Below are 26,920 nucleotides of genomic sequence, written 5' to 3'. Positions count from 1 at the left end.
CCACTTGACGTGCCATTGTCAAATACATAAACGATAGGCAGTTTCCTAAGCTGAGTGATTCATTGTTTTGTTACGATTTTTAGTTCGGTGGATAATAATCAAGTTCACATCTATAGATGGAAAATAAAACGTATCTACATGGAAATTCTGATGGATATTCTGACGGTGCCTAGTCTATACGTTCTTATTACTGCTCACTGAATTTGTTAAACATAAAATTTAGTTTGAAACATATGAAGAACAAGAAATTCGTGTACTCACGCGCATCAGAAATAGGAAAACCTAGGAACCAGACTGTTAGGTTGTTTAATAAACTTCCTGTTGAGCTAAAGGTATCGTACCGTAATTTTTTTTTAAAGATAAGTTAAAACCATTTTTATTGAGAGGGTGTTTTTACAGTATTGACGAAATATTTGATGAAATGTATAGATCAGAGTATGTGTTGGATAATATATTTGATGTATTTTATTGTTAGCTGTAAGAGATTCAAACACAATCATGTATTGTTTACTGAATAAATGATGTCTAAACATATATATATTCAATTAAGAATGCCAAAATAATAAAAAAACCTAAATTATCTAGTGTTAGCAGAGCCCTGCTCCTAAGCGAAATGTAGCAGTGTATCGTCATTTCGTCTCATTTTGTCTAGACTTTTTGACTGTCCTTAACTGAATGCTCTTCTCATCCCCTCAAACATGGCAGAGATTATACTTACAAAGAGTTTACATACATACATTTTGAGTTGGTTACAAATATACATAGATTAAGATTTTCAGACAAATGAACTGAAACAATCAATTACTTTACTCACCGGCGACCTTATGATAGCTACGTATAAGTATGCAAGAAATGTGTGTTCATGGACAGCAGTTCCTCCACCTTCACACTACACTGATGCGTTTCGAGCTTAACCAGAGCTCATCTTCAGAGCAACACAACCGTTCACCATGCTACTAGAGTCTAGTAACTAGACTAACATCTGGAAGCATGCTCTGAGGATGAGCTCTGGTTGACTTTGAAACGCATCAGTGTACTGTGGTGGTGGTGATGGGTTTGTGTGTATTCTTACAGTGTGGAGGTGGAGGGACTGCATGAACACATACCTATTTCTTGCATACGTAGACGTACTTTAGCTATCATAAGGCCGCGGGTGAGCAAAGTGCCTAATTGTTTTAGTTCATTGATATGCAAAGCATTCATGAATGCTAAGAACTACTGTTGTACTATGTTTAACCTAAGTTGTCTTTTTCTTTGTAATTGTTCATTCCTATCTTGTGCAATTTTGTCTTATTGAATAAAGATTTTATTATTATTATTAAATTATTTTTAATGTGAGAAATCGGACCTTCGATATTCATTATATCACTAGTACTTACCTGCCAATACCCGTCGACTCAGCTATGTATGTACATAGGTTCTGAGCCCCATTATCCTGACAAAAAAACAACCTTCGCTCCTCAACGAATTTAAGGCCTGTTGACTGAAAAATATTTATTTCACTCCTTCAAATTAAAACTCGTCTAACACAAATCAAATAAGACTTTAAATCGTAGGTATAAAGTTGGAAATGATGCGATCTTTTTGCCCCGCGGAGTTTCAACTCGTGTTGATGGTATCGTAAGCGATGGAACGCAAAACTAAGTATGAAGGTTTAGATGACGCGGAAATAACGTGCGAGTTGCGGTACATTGCTGTCTATGTACGATTATTATAAAATCGAAGCCTCGCGGCCACGCGATGTAAACATACGAGATGAGTAGTCGTCGCAATATTCCTCGCATAGCCCCCGATTTTGTCTGCAAAGAAAAATTATGTCCTGGGAACAATAATTTCTCTACTATTTAAAACCCGACGCTACGCGACGCTTGCTATTCAACGCGTGTCAGTGCTAACCAGTCCCATATTTTGATTACTAGCTTTTGCCCGCGGCTCCGCCCGCGTGGAATTCGGTTATCGCGCGCTGTTCCCTCGGGAACTATGCATTTTGCCGGGATTCAATGTAGCCTATGTCATTCTCTGGCCCATAAACTATATCTATGCCAAAAATCGTGAAAGACGGACAACCATACAAACACACATACTTTCGCATTTATAATATTAGTATACGTGGTCAGGTGCAGACAGAAACATGAGTCGGACGAAGCGGCGTGGCGTCGCGTTTTAATAGTGTATTTCCGCCTTAAGCCCGAACAATAATTATTATTCCACGAGATATGAACCGAGGCGCGGCGCGGCGGGTGGGGCCTAAAATATGAACCGCGCGGCGCACCAGTTCGGCCATGACACTCGCTCAAGTCGCGCAGTATCCGTGGAAAGTTTCCATTGAGTTTATTATTGTGCTTTTGAACCAATCGATTTAAAAAACATTATGCCGTCGTGTTGTGTGAAGTGGTGTAGAAGCCATTCAGATATGACAAACACAGGACTCACCTTTCATATGTAAGTAAATAAATATTTTAGAACACCATACTTCATGACTCTGGAAAGTGTTATACATATGTAACATGTAACTAAGGTTATTTTTTCCATGGAGTATAATAACTCTCACGTGATGTGCTCAAATAAAATGTGTTTTTTACAGAAAGAAAGAAAGAAAGATTTATTTGCTTAGAATACGTAAATACAGATCTTAATTACTACATGATTTGAACCAGTATTCAGTCGACGAATCAACATGCAAAATGATTAAAATAAACACACACCTATGTTTTAAGCACTTGGCCCACCGCCGACGATGAGCGAGAAGCGAGCAGAGCGAGTAACTAGAAACGAGTGGGCGAGCAGTGAAAAGCGAGTTTTCGAGCACGACACCGCCGCCGCCGTTGTCTCACCGCCGGCGAGGAAACGATTGGCTATCGACTATTTTCTCACTCAAGAAACGAACAAAAGATATAAGATCCTGTGTGAGTAAAAGATACACATATATTAATAGTTGATCGCTGGCGGTTCACACTACCGACTAGAACTGGCTCTTACATCATTTGTCGCAGCGACAAGAGCTACAAGACTCGCTGAGCTATAAAACTAGCTCAGCGATACTCGCTCAGCGCTGTTAGCTTGGCAGCCGCCCGGCTCGAGCGAGTGGAGCGAGTAATCGCCCCTCGTGCTCGAACACTCGCTTTTTACTGCTCGCCCACTCGTTTCTAGTTACTCGCTCTGCTCGCTTCTCGCCCATCGTCGGCGGTGAGAAAAGTGCCTTCAGTAGTCATATTGACTTGAAATTTGGAATTCTTATATAAATTGTGTGACAATACAATAATCTGATAGTGACATCCTGGTAGTTGGGCCAGAATCGTCTCCGCAGGGCGGAACTCTTTAACGGTTAATGGCATCGACTTAAAATTTGGAACCTATGCAAAAGTAATTTGGATGACAATGCAAGTACAGTCAGCAAAAAAAGCCTGTATTTTTTTTTACCAAAAACTTGTTTTTTCTAGCATTGTTCATATAACAAATGATTTTATTGCCACAGGTTCCCAACAAATAAAAATCAGCGTGAAAAATGGTTAGCCGCGGTTCGCTTGGAGAGAAACGAATTTGATTGGATGCCTACCAAACATACTAAAATATGTAGCATACACTTTTGCAGTGATGACTTGTACATGCCCGAATCGGGAAGCCGTAAACGACTAAAAAAATCTGCGGTACCCATTTGCACTGTAAGTTTTTGTTTCCATTTTACAATTTCCAGTTGTTTACTGTGCTTCCATAATGATGGTTTCACGGAGGTGAAATATCGCTAGATGGCGTTAGTATCGTGAAATCCGTTTGACGTTTGCTCGTGATTGGTTAAATAACTAAATGAGCCAATCGCAAGCAAACGTCAAACGGAGCTCACGATACTAACGCCATCTAGCGATATTTCGCCTCTGTGAAAACCCACATTCACTTAGCATAATTGGGTACTTTTATTTTTATTAATTTTTCAGATGGTTCGTCCATTAAAGGGAAATGTAAAACCTTCTTGTGATTTATCGGGGCCATCCTCCAGTGCAAACAACACAAACGTGCAGGTATAATGAATGCTCAAGTACCTACTTATCAAAAGAAGCCAGAGGGGCTACTACGAAAATCGAAAATCGAAGTTCGTATCGTATCGTCCCTCTCACTCTTATCTATTAAATGATATAAAGCGTCAGCGGGACGGCAAGATACGAAGTTCGAATTTTGCACTTCGTAGTATTTATAGGGACTGTACATAATATACGTATCATAATATATACTTACCTAAATATTGACCGAATATACGAGTATCATCCTTGTCATTTTAAAATTCTAAATAGTTTGTATAAGTATCATCATCATAAAACCCCCGACGTAAAAAGAGGGGTGTTATAAATTTGACCGTTATGTGTGTCTATCTGTGTGTAGCATCGTAGCTCTTAAACGGGTGTACCGATTTGAATGCTTTTTTTTATTTGAAATAATGTTTTCTGGCAATGGTTCTTAGAAATGTTTAATCAAAATCGGTTCAGACGTTTTTGAGATATTGAACTTTGAAGTGACAAAGTAGGGGTTATCCAACTTTTGGTTGGTTAGGCTACCTATTTTCGTATTTGTAGACTATGTTCCGTTCCAGGGTTTCAAACTAGGTATAAACATAGGTATAGGTACCAAATTTCATCTAAAAGTTTAACGGTTTAAGCGTGAAGACAAACTTGACAGGCCGAGATAATATTAGTCATCATCAGCCTACAGCAGTCCACTGCTGGACATAGGCCTCTTCCATGGCGCGCCACAACATTCAGCTCCTCGCATCCATCCGCCGCCAGCGACCCTCTTAAGGTCGTCCGTCCACCGTGCCTCAGGATGCCCTACACTACGTTTTCCCGTCCGTGGTCTCCATTCGAGAACTCGTCTACTCCACCATTCATCGGTCCTCCGACTGACGTGGCCAGCCCTTATACTTACAGTTTCTCGATGTTTGAGACGACGATAATTGAAAAAACAGAATTGATAATTTATTGATTAAGGCGTTACATGGCGCTTAGCGGAGGTAGGTAATAATTACTACATTATTTTATCTTACTTCTCCACTACTAAATTAGCGTAGTTAATAACAATAGTCTTCAAAAACCTTTATTTAACCAATGAGGCTTCCAGGAGAAATTTCTAGATGGCGTTAGTATCGCGCATCGACATATTTCTCAGACGCCATGTTTCTTACATTAAAACTGCGCACAAAACTTGTTCACTGCGCAGTTTGGTGAACGCATTGACATCTATGTATAGACTGCATGTATTGTTTCTTACATCAAAACGGCGCACAAAATTAGTTCACGGCGCGGTTTTGTGAACGTCGTCAAGTGTCGAGCAAAACTCACTAACTGCAAAAGAAGATTAGTGGAATATTAACCTTACGACGTTATGCATAAGTTTGATTATCCCACTTGACTTTAAGAGGTAATTAGTGATTTTTGCTTGGCACCCGACAGTTTCACGTTTCACTATAGTTTGTAGACGCCCATGACAGGGGTTGAGTCAAAGTAATATTGATGATTGATGCGCCGCGCGTTTTGTTCCAAACAGCCAGTCTAGTGACGTAAGGTACATAAACGTCAGTGCGTGAACGACTTTACGTTAGTTTGCTGACGGCTGTGACAGGGGTTGCGTCGAGGAGTATAATATTTATTCAAAAAATGCCGTGTTGCGTAATGAGAAAATGCCATAATAACACCCGAAGATGTAAAAAGGCGGATGGTATCGGCTATCACAAGTAAGTCTATAGGAGCTATTTTATAATTTTTCTCCAAATAATTTAGATTTCCTACTCAGAATCAAGAGCACAATCGATTCCGATAGTTTAAAAAAAAAGTCCCCATTTTTTCAAAATTTTATGAGTCAGTTTAGTTTCGCCCATACTAAGTGTTTATGATAAAAACGTAACAAAACTGTAATTTTTTTTGGGGTCATTTTTAAACTATCGTAATCGATTGTGCTCTTAATTCTGAGTAAGAAAAGCCATATTTTTTCTAAAAGTGAAAAAAAAATAAAGGTACATCTGTACACGAAAACGCCCAGTGATGCATCGTATGCGCACCGTTTTATCGCATGCTATATCCACACCGCTGCTTAAAATACGGAATCGCGGTGACGTGCCGTAAACGTCAGGACTTTACTAAACAAGTCATGCCTTTTACGCCACGTCACTGCGATTCCGCACCGTTTGCGTATTTTAAGCAGCAGTGTGGATAGCATGCAATAAAAACGGTACGCATACGATGCGTCACCGTCATTCCGTACCGTTACCGTTTTTTTTTTTTAAGAGCGTTTATACCTGCTGAGCTGGCAACGTTGCATTTTTGTTAGTTTTTTTCGATTTTTTCATAAAAAATGAATGAAAATTAAAAATGTTGTCTGATAAGACCACTTCTTATTATATAAGTTAAATGTGTCTACTCCAATAACCGTTCGTGATAGACTTTTACATTCTTTAAAAACGAATTAATGTTTATGAACGGTTTTTAAAGAAAATAAAAGTCTATAACGAATACTTATTGCAGTAGACACATTAGCTTATATAATTAAGAAGTGTTCTATCAGACAACATTTTTAATTTTCATTCAATTTTTATGGAATAATCGAGAAAAACTAACAAAAATGCAACGTTACCAGCTCAGCAGGTATAAAACGCTCTTTACCTACCTACCCTATACCTACATGTTGGTATAAATAACGTGATCTATTTTTTTGAAGTACAATGATCTCAATGTATTCAATGCTTTTTTTAGGTTTCCGAGTAAAGTCGATACTAGAAAAAAGTGGATACGTCTTGTTCAAATAGACAGAGGTGATGATTATTGGCTACCCCTGAGTGATTCAAGAGTATGTTCAGCTCACTTTAATGCATCAGACACGTATTTTTCGGAAAAGGGACGATGCTTGTTAAAAAAGGAATCGCTTCCTATCGTTGAGGTTAGTCTATTTTGAAATTTTAATTTGTCTGACACTCACTACGCCAGATGTGTAAATTTAAGAAAACTTAAGGACTTTATACTTGAACTTTTCTTTAGCGCGTTACCAGGGTGGAACCTTTGTGCTTAGTAATGTCATGTTTAAGGAAATCATGGTGAAATGGATTAAAAGGCTCCACCCTGGTACGTGAATCAGTTTATGGGCATTTTCAGAGAAAAGTGGACCTGTACTTTTTGAAACCTAACAAATTTTGGGTTATTTCTACTCGGAATCACGAGCACTATCGATTTAAGCAATAAAAAAAGTGTCCCACTTTAATTGTCAGTTTTGTGACGCAGTTAACGAGTTAACCATAAGTACATGTTGTATGGACCGTCGCAAAACTGACTAATAAATTTTGTATGGAAACTGTAGACTGTTTTGTGTGGAACTATCGACTGTAGGTATGTACACATAGATGTCGATCGCGAGATCAAAGGACGTTAGGCACAGCTGGACGTAGTTTTGCAAAAATGGTCCAAACCTCAACATTTTTTTTGGAACTTTAATTTCAGTAACATCAAAGCGAAATTGAAGAATAACATGACAATGCTTTGGAATATTTTTGTTAAACTACGTCCAGTTTTGCTTGAGCTTGGCTTGAGCTTGGCAAGTCATTTAATCAATCACGAACGTGACACAAAATAATGTCAAAGTTGTCAATCAGAGCTTGCGATACTAGCGCCATCTAGCTTGTCGAATGAAACCCTCATTGTTCGCCTAGCTGGGTCTTAGAATGCTAAACGTAGCTTGATATCGGTTAAGTTGGCAACACTGGCCGGCCCCGTTAGGCCCCGGGGGAGGGGGCTAAACGGGAACGGGATGCGCCTCCAATTTACATTTATGAAGCGCCGTTACGGATTTCGGGATGTTTACTTTCGATAATTAAAAACGTCTCTGGCGTAACGTGGTAATCTTTATGACAGTAGAGTGCTGGCTATTGTGACTTAGACTGTACTATGTGTGTGTGTGTAAAGTGTGACTATAGTTCCACTAAAATATAAAATCAGGCCAGCCTATAATACGTCCCACTCCCCACAGGCCTCTACTCAGAAATTCAGAATGCGGCTTGCGGCGGAAATTAATAAAATGTTATTAAGTATACATATTTACATTGTTTTGTAATTTCTAGATAAAAAAATGAATAAATTAATAAATAAAAAAATTTACGCCTTTTAAAAATCCAGTTTTTAATTCGAACAATATATTATTATTTTCGCTCCTTGTAAGGTCCGTATAGATAAGTCGACAATCCATATTCGAAAAACTTCTTAAAAGAGATAAATAAGATAAGTAAAATTAGTCTACAAACAGGAGTTATTAGAAATTTTGAGTGCCTAAATATTTTTAAGCGGTAGTGTATGTCGGATCTTATTGTTTCCGACTTGCCCGTACTGACCGATCTAAAAGTGCCACCTGAATAGTCGACTAAGTACCATTAAGTACATTTTTGTGACAGTTCGTCACAAAAATGTTCTTAATGGTACTCATAATTTGCGAATTCCGAATATTGCTTAGGCAGAAAATGACTTACGCATAAATTAGTTACGCAGAAAATTACTTTCGCATAATGTAATTTTGCCGATATAGTAAAAATAAGCAGGTAGGTATCCTGTAATATTACAACAGAAACGATGGTTTTCTTCAACTTTGCTCTGTTTTTTATTACCTAAGCTTACTATCGTAATCCAATATTATTCTCTGTAAACCACTAACTAGTGGGTGCGGTAGTATTTTTTCTATTTTTCAAGTCATAATTATATTGGTTTTACCATTTACCGTTTTTATATTTACCATTACTTACACTAAACAAGAAATAGTAAGATGCTTAATTTATTTTCGGGCATAGATTTCGGGCTATCAAAGTTCGGCTAAATTACATGCTAAACAATATTATAAATATGTACTAAAACTTGGCCATGTTGATATTATGTAAATCTAATATTGGGGTAAAAAATCATTCGGCTTATAAAGAATTATGCTGAATTGAATTTCGGCAAGTTTAAGATTCGGCGTAAAAAAATTATGCGAAACCTGTTATCCGCAATAAGTTTCGGACATTACAAAATATGCCAAAATAGATGTCAGCAGGGCTACTACGAAACTCGAAACTCGAAGTTCGTATCGTACCGTCCCTCTCGCTCTATACAGTATAAGTGTCAGAGGGACCGCACGACACGAACTTCAAGTTTCGAGTTTCGTAGTAGCCCTGCTGTACTGTAAAAATGCGCACACATCACACATACCCAACTATCACCACCACACTAGGGTACACGTTTTGAACTCAAATAAAGTTCATCATCAGAGCAACAACGGTTGTGTGTACAGTGTGGAGGCAGAGAATCTGAACACATATTTTGTTGCATAGACGTACACAGTAAAGTGTAAAAATATGAACTTATACAGTTTAAGTTTACTGCTTCGCGATAACCTGATAACCGAAAATCGAAGTTCGTATCGTACCGTCTCTCTCACTCTCATATTAAATAATATAAGTGTCAGAAAGACGGAACGACACGAACTTCGAATTTCGGAGTAGCCCCGCTGAGCGTTGCCAGTGCATCTACTTTGAGTACGTTATCCAAGCTCAGAAATTCTCACTGGCTTGGCCGCTACTACTTCAGTGTGCGCGTAGTCTTGGTCGCATTCGGACGTCCGTGAAAATCAACAAAATGCCTCATTGCGTCGTAATTAACTGTAATACTAGGAGAATAGCGACACCCATAAGACAAGGACACATTTCCTTTCACAGGTTAGTCTTTATCTAATTAAAATAATGCGTAAATACATTTAAAAATTTAATTTTTACTGAAATACCTACTGCGAGAATAATAGCTGACTTTACATGAACGATCAGTAAGTCTAAATCATGTCACACTGCGGTGTTTGCTTGGAGCGGTAGACGGAACGTTGTGCACAAAGAGGCAATGAGTATCGAAACAAGCGATACCGTTGCGCGTCGCTTCGACTTTGTAGTTCAGGGATTTTGTCATTCGTTTGTCGAATGTAGCCACTAATATTTGCTCATTCGTAGAATCGATATCAGACAGATGAATTACATTAAGAAACCTGTTTTTGTGTGGTGAACAATCAAAATAACGGTATTTTAGTTCTTATCGATATATACTTACTACTTTATAACTAAACCTTGTTATTATTATTATTACACAGCTGCTTTTAAAAATACCGGTTCAGTGAGAGTTGAACTCGCAAATCAAGTGTTCCGTACAAATTATCCGTTATACAATAAGTATTAGTAAAGCCGCTCCTAAGCAAAGTGCGGAGTCATTTTATATTGAAAAGGCATAGAAAGACGTTAAAAAAGACATATTCCCGATTCGCCGGATTCCTGTTTCGCCGGGTTCTTGTTTCGTCAGATTCTTGTTTCGTTGGAAATTTTAATATACAATAAAATTAGTTAGGTAAAAAAAGCATGTGGCTATATATATATATATATATTTTTTTCTCACGATTAGACATAACTTCGATTATCTAAAAATCGGTTCTATTCATACAAAGTTTTTAAATAATATCTTCTTTAATTGTTATTTTTAATTATTTACTATTGTATGGTAATTCGTCTTTTCATCGACTTGCACGGAAATGTAGTTTTTTACAACGTACAGCCAGTGCCCTAAAAGGAGTATTTAATTAAACATTTATTATTTTTAAGAATATGTCTTGTCTATTGCGTATAAATAATTTGTTTCTTTTTTTAGTTTTCCACGAAATCCTATTCTTAGACAAAAATGGATAGCGGCGACTGGACGTAAGAACTGGGTCCCGAGTAAATACAGTACTATTTGTTCCATACACTTTGAGGATAGCTGTTTCATTAAAAAGAAAAAAATAAGAACAATGAAGAAAACAGCGTACCCTACTATCCATATACTAAAATTCATTGATAATGAAGACGAAGTAAGTGATTTTATTTTTATAATTATCTTATAATGTTTTCATCATAAGTATTTAAGTATTCGTTTTATATTAATTGGCTTTTTTATAGAACACAGATACTACGAAAGATACACCAGAAATATCTTCATTGTCGCCAAGAAAGAAAAAAACAAAAAAGTTAAAGGTAAAGTATTTTTTTCGTTTTGGTTTTAAGTATCGTAATTGTAATTTAATTTTTTGAAGTTTTTAATGAACTTTGCAGCTTTTATAGATAAGATATTTTATATATAACTAAGTACCTAAGTTCCTAGTATTTTCTGTTTGACATTAAATTAAAAAGATAAAGTGAGTACCTATACTACTGCCGTTATTATAAAGTCGGGTCTCCACTGAGCGAACCCCCGTGCGAGACAAGCGCATGACCGCATGAGACATGATTTTGTTCGTCACAAGGGTCCAAATCGCAACGCAAAATGGCTACCGCGCGAGGCGGCTCGCTCAGTGGAGACCCGAACAAGAATAGGAGAACGTAGGCAAATATAGGTAGTGACACCAGAGTTGAGGCCACGCACACACATGAACATGTTACATACATAATAACAGCGGGACTTTGACATTCACTCATTCATTTCATTCATTGTCGTTTCATATATTATAGCACTGCGCGGCAAGATGAGATGAAGTTTACAGTACACCGTTCCTCTCACTCTCCTATTAAATATAATTAGTGTGAGCGGGACGGCACGATCCAAAGTTCGAAGTTTGTATCATACTTTTAATTTTCTAAAATGTATTATTATTATAATTTATTAAAGTAAATAAAATATTATTTAAAGTTGACGAAAACTATCGTTTCTGTTGTAATATTAAAGGATAATCATTTTATTATAACGGCAAAATTAAATATGCGAAAGTAACTTTCTGCGTAACTAATTTATCCGTTAGTCGTTTTCTGCCTAAACAATATTCAGAATTCGCAAATTATGCGTAAAGCCCATTCGGCTTACATTGGTTATGCGTAAATGAATTCTGTGTAATATAATTACCTGTGCGAAAACAGTTTTGCACAAATACTATTATGCTTAAATAGATAGATTACGCAAAATGGAATTATGACATAAAAAAATATGCGTAAACAAGGGGAGCCTATTTTAGCTATACAATAGGTACCTACCATCAGCCTAATAAGTGGTCTATCAATTTTCAAACAAGTTCCTATCAAATTTATATGTCGCTAAGGTCGGACTTTCCAGTTGACATATACCTACGTCTATTGGCATTATTGTTTTATGACATGCAAACGATTATCAACTTTAGGGTGGTAGACCACATATTTGGCTGATGGTACAATATTTTAGCTTAAATGTTAACTGACAAAATAATTATCAAGAATTGGTCAAAATTGGCCAAAATTTAGGGGGATTATCGCCGTTTGTATGAGAGAGAAACTAAGTCGACCGATGATCTTCGCAAGGTGGCTGGCTGGCAAGAACTGGACGAGAGTGGCCGAGGATCGCGCTCAGTTGCGTGCAATAAAGGCTATAGTTTTTTGTCTTTCTAGATGGCGCCACTGTTGAGTAAGGTTTTTAAGTGTGGCTTTAAGTTTAGATTAAAATCATATTTAATACACCTTAAAACGGAACCATAAAGATATCGAGCAACCACAGTGTTGCGTTGTTGTGTAGTTCCGTTTTGTTCGGTAAAAAGTTTCCGAAAGACAAAACTGTCTCAAAACACAGACATTCATTGCCCCGTAACGCATAATTGCCATAATTAATTTCAGGTAATGCAAAATATTCACATAATTATTCTAATTATAAATAAACCCGCGTAGCTCACCCAAAAATTATGTGATTTGACATTTCGGACCCCTGACGCTACACTAGCGCTTCTAGCGGCGAATTCATACGCGATAGCCCTCATTGGAGAGCTCTATGTCTAGCAGTGCACTAAGATAGGGCGATGATGATGTGTATAAGAAACCGTGACTACGTAAGACCACATAATACATACATACAATATATATCCATCCATACTTATACTTTCGCATTGATAATAATTAATATGGATTAAGTATTGTAATTTTATTGTATTTTTATTATACATCTGATATTAAATAGTAGAATATTGTCGTGGCCTGGAAGTAGACAATTGCTGGCTGAATATGAGAATTAAACGGATGAGCTTGCTATTCCAGCCGAGACTAATATAAAGCTTTCGTCAAAAATGGTGAAGAAAAAAAACTAAATTAGAATAAACCTTTTCTCAACAAAATATGATATTTATTCCAATAAAATTTTTCATGCTTTCCCGCCTTATTCATTAAACAACAGCAGGTGTATTTTTCCACCAAAACCCACACGCTGTTTCAGATCCAATAAAAAAAATCTGGAGTTCCAACAAAATAACTGATAGCAGCAGCACAACAGATCAAAACGCAACAAGCATGCAAGCAAGCATTTACAAGCATGTAAATTAGAACAAAACTACGTTTGTATGGAGACGCGAGCGTACTGTGGACTCTTAAAGTACCCAATCAAAAAAACCCGTCTGAGGATGAGTAAAAGTAAAAGAACTTTAAATAAAAAAAGAAAATCGGGCATTTTCTTTAGAAGAGCTTTATTTAAGGATACTTGCACTAGCAGTCAATATCAATCCAGCCGATTCGAAGATACGAAATAAGAATTTGACTAACTTACAGAGACAGTAAACTCGCGAAAAGTAACTCTTTCAGCAGCCAGTTTAAAAGTTGAAAATGGTTTATAGATAGTCAATAATCGTTTTTTTTTTCAGGGTTATATACCACCTGATGATGCGGTACCCTCCACTTCGGAAGAACCCGTGGCGTTGGTGACTTTGTCTACTAGCGGAACTCGATCTCCACCGCAAGTTTGTATCTGCTTAATTATTACTATAATTAGGTACTTACACCTCGAGTTTTCTGTAATATTCAATATTAAGTAGACTCGTAGTGTAGTAGCTCACTGCTATAGACAGGTTTTTTTTCGCATGCTGTTTTTTTTTTTGGAAAAATTAATGAAACTTTATTTCGTTTGGTGAGACGTTTGATTTTGTGCCTTTGTCTTTTTAATGGAAATAACCGGCCAAGAGCGTGTCGGACACGCCTAAAATAGGGTTCCGTAGCCATCAAACCAAAAACCAAACCAAAATATGGGGAGGCGAAGTAGAAGGAAGTTGAAGGGGTCTAACCTGGTTCGAATTTACTCCCCCTCGCGTGCTGGATCTTGTTGGACGCTCGCTTTTCTTCTTTGATTCTTCCACCCCAGGGTGTTTTATGTAGGATTCGTATCTTAATTCGCGAAGAGAACGTCGAAGGGAGCAGGAGCTCGACCCAACGCGCCGCAGAGATGAACGAATGTGTCGGTTTATTGTTCCTACCCCCGGTTAGATCATAAAAGTTGGATAATAGGGTGTAGGGTGTTTAATATGTATTTAAGTATGTATCTATCTATATAATTATATTTATCCGTTGCTTAATACCCATAACACAAGCTTTGCTAAGCTTACTTTGGAACTAGGTTAATTGGTGTGAATTGTCCCGTGATATTTATCTATTTATTTATTATTTATTTATTACGAAAAAATTAAGTAATATTTTTCTAAGGATTCCGTATTTTATTTATACGGACTTTAGGCTGCTATTTACTCTTAAACTATTAATAATTCTCAAGCAAACTTAGCCCTAAGTTATAGTTTTCCTTGAAAGTTTGATATACTTACTACCATCCTGAATTTTTCAAATTTTCCACCCTCCGGTTTAGATTTTAGAGGGGGGACGCTCGATTTTATTGAAAATTTGCACTTTAAAGTTGAATATTTCGCAAACAAATCACTGAATCAAAAACCCCTAATGGTTTTAAAAGACCTATCCAACAATACCATGATGAGAAAAAAAAATCACCCCCACTTTAGGTACGTCTATTTTATATTGTACTATTTTGTCGGCATAGCTTACATATATATCCGTACAAAATTACAGCTTTCTAATATTGATAGTCCCTGAGCAAAGCCGCGGACGGACAGACAGACAGACAGACATGGCGAAACTATAAGGGTTCCGTTTTTGCCATTATGGCTACGGAACCCTAGAAAGAGGTTGGATTGACAGCTGCAGTGTTGCCAGACACCTCGCTTTTCCGCTTTTTATCCCGCCTTTTTGCCACTGGCCCCGCTATCCGCGTTAAGCTAACGCGAATCCGCTTTTTTTAAATATACACGAACAACTTTTAAACGTTACCACTTGCTCGTGGAAAAAGGTGGTAAATTCAAAACATCGAACGAACGAAACAGACGAACGCTTACGGCGCAGCGGAAGCACTGGTTGTACTATTCACACTTGCGCGCTTTTGCGATAAAGCCATTTCACTCACACAGTAGCGTATATTCAGAAAAAGCCTATAAACGTATTCCGCATTTTTATTTAAAAATCCGCGTTTTGAAAGCGCAGCTCCCGCTTTTTGTATTCCGGCCGGCATCTGGCAACACTGGACAGCTGTCAGTTGTCAAATGTCGCTGTTTGTTACAACTAACTAGACATGGGTAATCTCAACTCCGCGAAGTGATCTGACTCACTAGATCCAGCTCCGGTGTCGGTACCGAATCCGCTTATTGAATCCGACTCCTTTATTGACTGACTCCGCTCCGGTTCTTTCGAGCGATTATTAATTTATCTATGGCCGATCCGGCCCGGCTCGGTTCGGTCGGTACCAAGGTCAAGGTACTGAACTGAAGTACCGATTCGTTTCGTCCTTTTGATGTTGAAAAATTCTAAATTGTGTATTTTTTAAAGAACTATGAGCTACTTTAACTGCCTGCCTAGTGATTCGAAACAATATTATGATTGAAAGTCTGTGCCATAAGACCTATTTTTCGTTGCAATTTTTGCTTAATATTTCGTGAAATTAAGCGTAGCCCGCTCCGGTCATATTATATTGTGTTTTAATTATATCTAATTTCTTTCCAATATAACCGAGCGAGTAGTCCGAGTACCGACGTAGGTACCGGCTCACAACGTAAACGTAATAAGATCCGATCCGATCTGCGCCGAGAGCGAAAGCAGAGCGAGTGAGTGTGACGGCGATCACGAGCCGCTCGATCCGACCGGACTTGGTCGGAGTTAGTAACTCCGGAGTCGATAAGATTTGAAAGGAGTCATTAAGGGATTCGGATCTTGTGTTTTATTGTGCGCATTGTACCGTGCGTGCACCCATAATTTCTGCTGTTGTTCTTGAGTTTTATCAACGACTTCTGCCTGACTCTGGATTTTGTAGTACCCGCATCTTACGAGGACTCCTGCCTCGCTATTTTACGGACGCGCACGTAACTTCGGACAGCGATATTTCTTTTCTCAACAACGGCTGAAAGATGAATAGAATAACCAAACCGCCTCCCATGAGATAGTTCATGACAGGAAATATTACGCAGACGAGCTCCGATGCTTTGTATGTGTGGGAAAGAGATAAAATCAAAATGACAGCGTGACCCGTTTTGAATCAGTTAGCCTCCTTCAGCCTTCTGTCAAAATTTTCCGCGGCGGCTAGGCGGTGGTGCTGGCGGCGGGCGCGCACCGTGCCGCAGCGAGCGTTGAAACAAAAGACTGTCGCATTGCCGGCTGAGGGCGGGTTTGTATGAAATCTCATTGCAGGCCGCTAGAGTGACCGCGCGCAGGCAGGCCAGCCGCAGCGCCTACAACGCGATACTTCCCGGCCTATTACTTGTAATACAACGTCAATATTTCATGTCATGTTTGAGAAAGAAAATATAACTATCTACAACAGTGAGTTCACATCACCTGTGTACTTATTTGAATACACTTTACACAAATGGGAAAATATCATATGTAGCTACAGAATGATGCCTCAGTCCTTTTTTTTGCATGTGTGTTAGTAGTAACTGTAGGTATTAGTATTGTTTCGTGTTTTAAATGTGCGTAGAAAATATGACTTTGTGTGCCGTTTATGCAGCTTTTGTTTTTGTGTTAGTTACATAAGTGGGAGACATTTGGACACGTACAATTAGCGTACCTATTGGAAATACAAACTGAGACTTGGATGCACAGAAAAACCAGAAAAAGAGACCAGCGCTGGGAATCGAACCCAGGTCCTCAGCAATCCGTGCTGCGTGCTATAACCCCTACACCACCGCTGGACAGGAATCTAGACACGAATTTTTCCTATGCATACATATCTCAGGTTGCTTATTTCTTCTACGCTACTTATGCAGCAGCACTAGCGACATCTATGTTCCGCTCTCATCGAGAGACGTCACACTCTTACCTATTGGGTCAATCTCCCATAATACTATGATCTGAGGGCGGAACGTTTTCATAATAATCTTCGATATGATTTTTTGGCAGATGTATGAAATGTCAATATGATATGGCGGTACTAGGGTTAGTACGCGATTCAGGTTCTTTGATTGCACAAGGTTCTACCACAGTATAACAAGTTTCCCTACCTACCTACAGTAATCCGGCGGAGATGTCTAGTCGTCTAGACAGATCAATCGTGCGGGGCGTGAGGGGTGCGGCGCTGGTGGGAGGAGCCCCAGCTGCATACTTCGCCGATCTTAGTAGCTTGGGACAAGTCTTCTAGGGCTATCGCGTTTTAATTTTTAACCGACTTCAAAAAAGGAGGAGGTTCTATGTGCCAATGTTTGTATTTTTTAACATTTCAATTTATAGTAAAATTTATTATGGTGCATACGACGTGTAGTGTCAGTGCGTGCAATTCTTCATCTCGCTTAAACAAGGAACTAAGATTTCATCAATTTCCTCACGATGAAGAAAGGTAAGTATAATTTTTATTTCTTAATTGAATTTTATTGCATAATTTCATTGTATCGTGTCGTGCCCTGCCGGTGCGATAAACAAAGTGGCGGTCGGGAAAATACGAGTGTATTTGATCATTAGGTACAAGCTTTTTTTGTTTTATATATATATTTAGTTTCACCTGTCCCGTTGTTGTCTTTTTGAAGTCAAATATTGCAAGTTAAATTTGACCGATTTCCAGTACCTAGTCAAAATGACTTGAAATTTGGAATAGTTATGTAAATTGCGTGATAATACAATAATCTGGTAGTGACTTGAAATTTGGTATGCGAATGTAGTTTAGGTTACAGTGCAAGTAAATTTGTCAAAAAGTACAGTTAGCAAAAAAGCTTGTTTTAAAAAAAATTACCAAAAACTCGCAAGTTAAATTTGATCCACTTGCCGGTTTCCGATTGAGCTGAAACATAATAAAACTACAACAACTGCTACATAATGAAACGACACAAAACCCATCGAGTTTGGGTTCGTTTGATTCGTCTTGACGAGTCATCATCATCAGGCCTACGCGTCTGTTCCAGACGAATTTTGGCGTGGCGCCTGTGCACAACGTCTTTGGTGACTGACCAGACCGATGCGAGAGCGACATGTCCGCCCACAGGCCAGACAAGAGAAATCTGCGGATGTTGGTGCAGAACCGCCTTGATGGCGTTTCTGTCTCTTGTCAGCAAGTGCCCTGAACCAGGCCTCATCGCAATACTTGCGACCCTCCAACACACGTCCGCGCCAATCTGTGCGTTTCTCCGCCAACAGTTCCCAGTCAAGGTGGTCAATTTTGAAGGCGGCCATGTCTCGCTTAGCGCAGTCCTTAAATCTGAGCAAAGGCCTCCCGACGTTTCTCTTGGCATTGGCCACTGCGCCGAGCATGACATGACGCGGTAATCGAGAGGGCTCCATTCTATGCACGTGCCCTAGCCAACGTAAGCGTCTCTGTTTGAGAAGAGCGATTAGGCTAGGCAGCTGTGCAATTTCTAGAACCCTCTCGTTGGTGACCCTGTCTTGCCATGAAATACCCAGGATCCTCCGCAGACAGCGCATGTAGAAGGAGTTTAACTGACGCTCTTGTTTTGCATACGTTGTCCAGGTTTCAGCTCCGTACAAAAGGATGCTCATGATGGAAGCCTGGAAGACAACCATCTTGGTCCTTGTGGTGAGCTTTTTATTGTTCCACACTCTCGTACTAAGCTTCCCGAACATGGTCGCCGCTTTGCCAATACGAATGTCGATCTCCGCATTAAGTGAGAGATTGTTTGACACAGTCGATCCTAAGTAGCAAAACCTGTCAACTACCTCCAGCATGGCGCCATTCAGCGAAATTGAGGGGGCGACAGAAATCCCTTGTGCAAGAACAACTGTTTTTTTGGTGTTGACGGTCATAGCGTATAAGGAACACGCCCGGGAAAAATTGTCCACCATTGACTGAAGTTCAGCCGCAGAATTGGCTACAAAGGCTGCATCATCGGCAAAGAGAAGACTGTCGACGAAAAGATCCTCACGATGTTTTTTGGATTTGAGGAGAGAGATATTTAACATCTTACCGTCGCGCCTCGTGTGCAGATGAATACCCCGTTCGGTGTCACCGAAAGCTGTTCGTAATATTAGTGAGAAATATATTCCGAACAGGGTAGGAGCCAGAACGCAGCCCTGACGCACACCTCTGCGAACATCAAACGGCTCCGATGTGTTGCCGTTGTAAACTACTACGCCCTTCATGCCTTCGTGAAATGATTTTACCAGGCTTAGAAGCTTAGGCGGACACCCAATGCTCTCGAGCGCAAAATAGAGACCTTCCCGGCTGACCGTATCGAACGCTTTGTTAAGGTCAACGAAAGCGACGTAGAGGGGGGTGTTCTGCTCCCTACACTTCTCCTGTAACTGACGAAGTGTGAAGATCATATCTACTGTGGATCGCTGGGAGCGAAAACCACACTGCGCCTCAGGATAGATACGGTCTGCAAGCTTTTGGATTTTACACAGGATGACTCGACCAAAAAGCTTGCCAACTATGCTTAAAAGGGCAATACCGCGGTAGCAGTTACAGTCGCCGCGGTCACCTTTCCCTTTGTATAAGGTGACGATGTTAGCGTCGCGCATGTCCTGAGGTACACTTCCTTCCTCCCAGCACTTACACAGAAGATTGTGCAGGATTGGTCTGATACACTGGAGTTTAATTACTTCGGCTTGGGTGCCGTCACCACCAGGACTCTTTCCACACTTGAGCTGATTGACAGCAGCGTTAAATTCCTCTATAGTCGGCAGATCGTCTAATTCTGTCCATTTGTCCAGTTTGGGCATGCTTTGCACTGCCTCCGGATGCAGGAACACAGGCTGAGAATAGAGACCTACATAATGCTCGACCCAGCGGTCCAGTTGTTTTTGGCTGTCTGTAATCACAGAGCCATCCGCGTCTTTGAGAGGCGCTGTCTTTTTAATGACGGGACCAAGGGCCCGTTTGATGCCTTCGTAAACACCGCTAATATTTCCCCTGTCTGCACAAATTTGAATGGTGCGACCGAGATTGGACCAGTACATGTTGGCAAAGTACCGCACACTTCGCTGGAGGGCTGCTTTACTATTGCGAAGCGCTATTCCAGTGTCGGGACTGGGATGCATACGGTGTCTAAGGGCAGCTTCGCGCTTTGAGTCAAGCATGGGTTGGAGATGCTCGATATTATCCGAAAACCAATCCTGAGATTTTGTTTTCAGACCACCGAACGTCTCAATGGCGGTTTCAGTTAGTAGTTTTTTGACGTTAGACCACTCCTCACATAACGGTGTATTGATGGTATTTTCAACGAGTACGTTACTAGCCAATGACTCAAACTTTTGGATATTTTCGTCAACCCGAGTATTGGAAACGTTTAGCCTCCTCTTACCAGGTAGCTTGGACGAATGAATCTTTTTGTGAGTAATGGCTATGTGTGCTGCCACCAAAGAGTGGTCCGTGTCACAGTCGGCACTATGGAAAGTACGTGTATGGAGGACTTCACGAAGGTCCTTCGTTCTGGAGAGCACCACATCCAGCTGATGCCAGCGACCAGATCGCGGGTGCCTCCAGGAGACTTTGCGAGGTGTTTTGCCCTTGAAATATGTATTGGTCTTGACGAGTACTTTGATGCTAAATGGTAACCAAAGTTTGATGATGGAGCTGGAAGGGGCCATAGAAACTCTGTTATTAAACGACGCAACCCCATCAAGTTTGGACTTATTTGCTTCATCTTGACGAGTACTTTGGTACTAGATGGTAACCAGAGTCTAATTATGGCGCTGGAAGGTGACCATAGGAATTCGGCAATAGAGCGACACAACCCCATCGAGCTTGGGCTCGTTGGATTCGTCTTGACGAGTACCTACTTTGGTGTTAGATGGTAGCTAGTGTGGTGATGGAGCTGGAAATGCTACGCGTACGACACTAAAAAGTAAAAAAATATATATTTAAAAACAAGCTTTAATTTTTTTACTTTTAAATAAAAATAACTGAAAAGTTTAAAATAATTTAAATAAATCAGATCAGAATCAGACACCTTCAAGAAAAGAACGTACTCCTACCTAAAAGGCCGGCAACGCACTTGTGACTCTTCTGGTGTTGCAGGTGGGCCATGGGCGACGGTAATCGCTTACCATCAGGCGATCCGTTTGCTCGTTTTCCCCCTATTCCACACGCTTACACGCTTTTGTTTATAATAATTGGGACTGTGATAAAAAACGCAAATATTTACAAATTTGGTATCACGATGACGCGTGCCGTGGTTCTTATTACAATGTCATTTAAATTCAAATTCAAAATTATTTATTTGTTAAACATAGGTTATGTCAATAGATGTTACATTAGGTAATTAATTGTATCACTATGTCTCGCCATATGGCATATAAATATAACTATAACTACAGCTTTACATGCATCATAATCATAACAAAAATAAAAATACTTAAATAATTCTAAATGCAGTCTAACAAATATTCTTGAACGGAATAATATGCTTTCACAGCCAGAAAATTATAGAGCGCTACTTTAAATTGTGTAATGTCGCCCAGTTGCAGTATTTTATTCGGTAACTTGTTGTAGACTTTTGGTGCCATTCCATATATGCTTTTGCCATTAATGTCTAATTTTGTTAAAATCACGCGTCTTCCTGGATGGCACTATAGTGCCATACCTATAGGTATATATACCTACTTGCGTATCTTTCGTTACAATGCAATAATAAACCATGTAGTTAGCAGGTACCATGGAGCTGGTCTGATGATGGAGTCTGGAGGTGGTCATAGGAATTTCATCAGTCATTTGTTTTGGCAAACACTGGTGCTAAATGATTATTTTTCTAGTGATTTTCTTAACATCATGCCTATATAAGTAGATAGTTAGTTTTATGCAGGATTTTAAAAATCTGCTGGTATCTCAAAATCGATGATCTTTCCAAGTGAACTTAATGAACATTGTTTTAAGGGTCAAATTTGTTGACGTATCGATTTGAGATACGAGATTTTTCAAAGTAGTGACGATATCCATAATATCCATACTAATAGTATACATGTGAAAGTTTGTGAAGATATTTGGATGTTTGTTACTTCATCACGTCTAAACCACTGAACCGATTTAGATGAAATTGGGTATACAGATATTTTGAGTCCGGGGAAGGACATAGGATAGTTTTTATCCCAGAAAATTGCATAGTTCCCGCGGGATAGCGATAAATAAATACTAGGTGGACGGACGTTGCGGGCAACAGCTAGTACATAATACAGTTGAAATTCTACATTTTCAGATGCAGACTTTGGGTGGAAGCTTGTAAGAGACCTGATTTAGTAGAAAAAACTAGTGAGAGATTAAGAAATGCTCATATTTGCAATTTACATTTTGAGAAACACATGTACGGGAAGAAATCATTGAAGAAAACGGCAGTACCAACATTACTTCTACCCACTAAGGAGTCCGGAGTAAAGGTTACAGCTCATTAGAGCCACCCGGGACCCGACCAGCACCGCCTCGACTTTCGGTGTCCACTCGTTGTCGGCAGGTGGTCCACGCGTGGACGGCGCGTTGACAACGAGTGGACCTCGCGCGGTCCACGAATTTCCGAGTATACTGAGAGATACCATTATATACTCACACGAAGAGTTAACAATGATTGTTTGGTAAACTTTTTTGGTCTTGTAAGGCAGGCTGGCGGCAATTGTCGGGAACCAACATGCTTACAGTATACCAGGGAATTCAGTTTTTTTTTATGGTAGATTTTTTGTAGATTTCGAAAACATACTAACATAATATGTAGAATTTAATAAAAACAGACCTCGTATTCAAGTTCCTGTTCAAAACCCACCTCGTACGCCTGTTCCACCTATCCCTACCAGGCTATCTCCACTGGTGGGGATATATGTTTTTTTTTTTACATATGTCCCGACTGGTAGAGATAGGTGGAAAAAATATCCATATTATCTCTACTTACTATCCCCCCTGGTGGGCATATGGACTTATTTTCCATTATTCCCTACTAGTAGAGCCAAGTGGACGTCATATCTATGTCGTCCAACTTCAAAGGCGTCGGCCTACTGTAGGGAAAACTTGTTATACTGTGGCTCTACCATTCGATTCCTGAAAGTTTTTTTTTTAACTAAACTTTTGAGTTTAGGCTGCCCTTTTATAATAATGAATATAATGATACTTAGAAGGCTGCGTTAGAAGGCGTAGAACATTACCTAGGTACAGTCAACGTCATAAATAAGTGATCACTTTTGTACCTTGTCACTCATGTTTGAAGCCATACGAAATTGTGTAACGACTGAAAGCGACAAAGTACAGAAATGATCACTTATATATGTCGTTGACTGTACCTGAATAAATTAATACTGACATAAATATTAGTAAAAATGTTATAAACATAAATTATTGAAAATGAGTCCTTGAACAAAAAATATCTTTGTTATTTTTTAGATACAAGTAGAGCGACTTACTCATACAACAACTGCAACTACGAGTAGCAGCGCTAATGAGATGGAGGTATGTTTTGATTTTTTTTTTTTGCTATCTAAACAGACATGACATTATTTGTTACGGGACGGTTTAATTTCAGAACAAAAAATTCAACCGTGATTCCAGTGATTTCTTTGTATATATAAATGTCGTCCTGAGTCCGTTCCGGGTACACAGAGTGATACAGCGAGTGTTGTGTTTGGATCGTTCAAAATTCAAAATTCAAATGATTTATTCAGTAAATTGGCCGCAATGGGCACTTTTACACGTGATTTTTTGAACTACCAGCGCTTTCGGAAAGACCATTATTGCCAAGAAGAATGTGCCGCAAGCAACTTGGCAGAAAGTCATTTTTTCATAATAATATAATTACAAATAAAATACTTAAAAACTATATTGTACAATTAAAGAAAAAAAATACAAAAATAATAATAATCTAAACTATATCTACGTTCAGTGGAAGTGTAGAATGCTTCCACCGTCATCAATTTTAAAATAATAATAACAATAATTTAGTATCGAGTACTACCAGCGCTTTCGGAACGACCATCATTCATTTCCAAGAAGAATGCACCGCAAGAAACTTGGCAGAGAGTATTTTTTTCATAATAATATAATTACAAATAAAATACTTAAAAAATACAATTAAAGAAAAAAATACAAAATAAATAAATAATAATAAAACAGCAGGGATGTATGGGTAACTAACAGAGTTACAAAACTAAACACTATATCTACGTTCAGTGGAAGTGTAGAATGCTTCCACCGTCATAAATTTTAAAATAATAATAATAATAATTTAGTTCTGAAATATATATTTCAAGTAACCATTAAGCTTTTGGATTCCGAAGGCAAGCTCACGTCTGCCGCCCCCAAAGTTAGCTCACACGCACTCATGTCATGCTCTCTACCACTACCATGAGTTTACAGTGACCGTACTCGATAGCGACGGCGTAAATTATTTGTAGAGGCGCTGTACAGTTCTCCATACAAATAATTTACGCCGTCGCTATCGAGTACGGTCACTTTTAACTCATGGTAGTGGTACTGAAAGCAGAGCGGTACCGAGGGCATGGTATCGCTTCCGTTCCCGTAAGCTCTATGGGATCGTGGCGTACATCCCACCTACCGAACAACGCCTAAATTGATAGTCTTTTCCAACCTCGACATTGGCGGAATCATCGATAGTATCGATGGAGCTATACTTTCAAGAATGGAATTGAATTGTACATCCCATAACAAATACATGTCTAAAGGTGCGACCAAACCGCTGCTTAAAAAACGGCGACGGTACGGAATCGCAGTGACGCATCGTATGCGCACCGTTTTTTTGCATGTTTCCACACCGCTGCTTAAAATACGCAAACGGTGCGGAATCGCAGTGACGTGCCGTAAATGTCACGAGTTGTTCGGTAAAGACCTGACGTTTACGGCACGTCACTGCGATTCCGTATTTTAAGCAGCGGTGTGGAGAGCATGCGATAAAAACGGTGCGTCACTCCGATTCCGTGCCGTCACCGTTTTTTAGGCAGCGTTTTGGTCGCACTGTAAGAAAGTGACAGAAGTTGTATTCTCAGGGTGATTTGTATTTATTATTATTTCAGACTTTAGTTATCAAAACGGAAGAAGACGATGAAGATGATGAAGAAATGCCGTTATATACGTCAGATCGCCACGGCACGTTTTCATGTATGACACAGGTTTGTATTTTTATAAGTGACTAACTAGACTGTTGCCCGCAGCTTCATTTACGTCTTGCGGAAACTTTGCATTTGCTGGTAAAAGTGACCCTAGTGTAGGTGTCTATTATTAAAAAAAGTTTTCGATTAAAATTGCATTTTTAATGAAGTTTTTATTGCTGATTGTAATTGTATTGCCATCTAACCTACATTATACTACGTGAAGCTAAAATAATAAAAACTGAATTAATAGAGCTTATCTTGTTATTCTGTCACCACACGTGCAAGACAGCTATATGTGTGCGATACATATATTTCATGCAACAATGTTAACTTTTCTAAATTATTCTAGACTTCACCCATACCAGAAGCAGGAGCGCCGTTTGACTTCAAACAGCCAGGACCATCAGATTCTTCCGAAATATTGCGACTGAAGCATTTACTTGAAGAAAAGTCGACGGTTATTTATAAACAAGCTAAAAAGATTGAAATGTTAGATCACGAAGTAAACCGGCTGCTAGCTCGTAATCAATATTTGGAAGACCTTTTGAAAGAATCGGGAATTTCCTATGAAGATTAACTCTAAGATATACATAGGTTATACAAAGTGCCAAAAAATTAGATACCAATACTTTAAGAGATGTTATCTTACGTGAAAACAATTAATTTTATAAGTACATGATTTTGTGGTTGTCATTTTCCGAGCAAAATAAATGAATTAAAATTCTTTCTGAACATAATCATCCTGTGCATTTGAGTGGCAAGATGTTTAATACTTTCGGTCAAGTGAACATCGTTGTTAACCAAAAGTATTTATTTTAAGGCATCGTGCAGCCAGTGCAGTATGACAGTCAACAAGTTCCTCAGTAACAGGCTGATTTTACATAGTATTTTTTCCTAAATTATCTCCAAAAACTAAAAGGGACTTTTTAATGTTTATTTTTAACTAAAATGTGCTCCAAGATCCGAATACTAGCAACTCTAAAAATATTGGTATCTAATTTAATTTATTTTGTTATTGTTATTTCTTGTAATTTGTTTGTACCTACCTTATACAGCGTGTCTCTACGCTCAGAACAAAAAGACTTAAACGTCTAGATGAAGGTGTTTCTAACCTACGTAAACCTCATGCCAAACGCCCCAGTGAAGAAATTACTGATTTATGATTAAACATAATGTGTTTTTTTAATTTTAGGTTTGAATTAACGGTCAAATTGTAACACGTTTCTCGGTATTTCGAACACAACTGGACTAAGAATACCTACATGTACATTTATTAGCGGTATTTATTAGTTTTTATTATAGAAGTTAACACAATTTTAAATATTTTCATTGTTTCATTTTAAAACGTGCGCAAATTTTACCGTTCAGTTTAATACTTAAATCAGTATACCTAGTGTTACGACTTACGAGAGTTGAACTGAATAATTTACAGACGCAGCTAGAAAAGAACTGATTGCACAACAGGCGAATGAATGAAATTAATCAGTAAAGGTCAAAATCCTGCTGTCATTACACATGTTGTAGCTGTGTGTGTAAATTCGCTTCAACTCTAGTTACTACCTATAC

At 38.9% G+C, this 26,920-nt stretch overlaps 1 protein-coding gene across 12 annotated transcripts in view; it reads left to right on the top strand.

Annotated features, from left to right (window-relative positions):
* LOC141429763 (uncharacterized) overlaps positions 1 to 26,519 on the top strand; it is a 92,286-nt gene extending 65,767 nt beyond the window's left edge. For 3 of the 12 annotated variants that reach the window (XM_074090276.1, XM_074090278.1, XM_074090277.1), the window contains exons 2-7: positions 3,476 to 3,662; positions 3,933 to 4,016; positions 13,648 to 13,743; positions 23,634 to 23,699; positions 25,277 to 25,372; positions 25,704 to 26,519. In XM_074090276.1, the coding sequence (XP_073946377.1) occupies positions 3,549 to 3,662; positions 3,933 to 4,016; positions 13,648 to 13,743; positions 23,634 to 23,699; positions 25,277 to 25,372; positions 25,704 to 25,931 (684 nt within the window). In that variant the 5' untranslated portion in view covers positions 3,476 to 3,548 and the 3' untranslated portion in view covers positions 25,932 to 26,519. Of the gene's footprint in view, positions 1 to 2,294; positions 2,443 to 2,717; positions 2,907 to 3,475; positions 3,663 to 3,932; positions 4,017 to 4,316; positions 5,720 to 6,734; positions 6,919 to 9,138; positions 9,710 to 10,676; positions 10,876 to 10,963; positions 11,039 to 13,647; positions 13,744 to 16,072; positions 17,664 to 22,467; positions 22,646 to 23,633; positions 23,700 to 25,276; positions 25,373 to 25,703 lie in introns of those variants that run through there. The other 9 variants (XM_074090275.1, XM_074090270.1, XM_074090271.1 and 6 more) reach the window with 9 other exon arrangements.
* The last annotated feature ends 401 nt before the right edge of the window (positions 26,520 to 26,920 follow it).

This window comes from Choristoneura fumiferana, chromosome 7 (assembly GCF_025370935.1).
Source record: "Choristoneura fumiferana chromosome 7, NRCan_CFum_1, whole genome shotgun sequence".
Classification (NCBI taxonomy): Eukaryota; Metazoa; Arthropoda; class Insecta; order Lepidoptera; family Tortricidae; genus Choristoneura; species Choristoneura fumiferana.
This window is presented reverse-complemented; position numbering and strand designations above follow the sequence as displayed.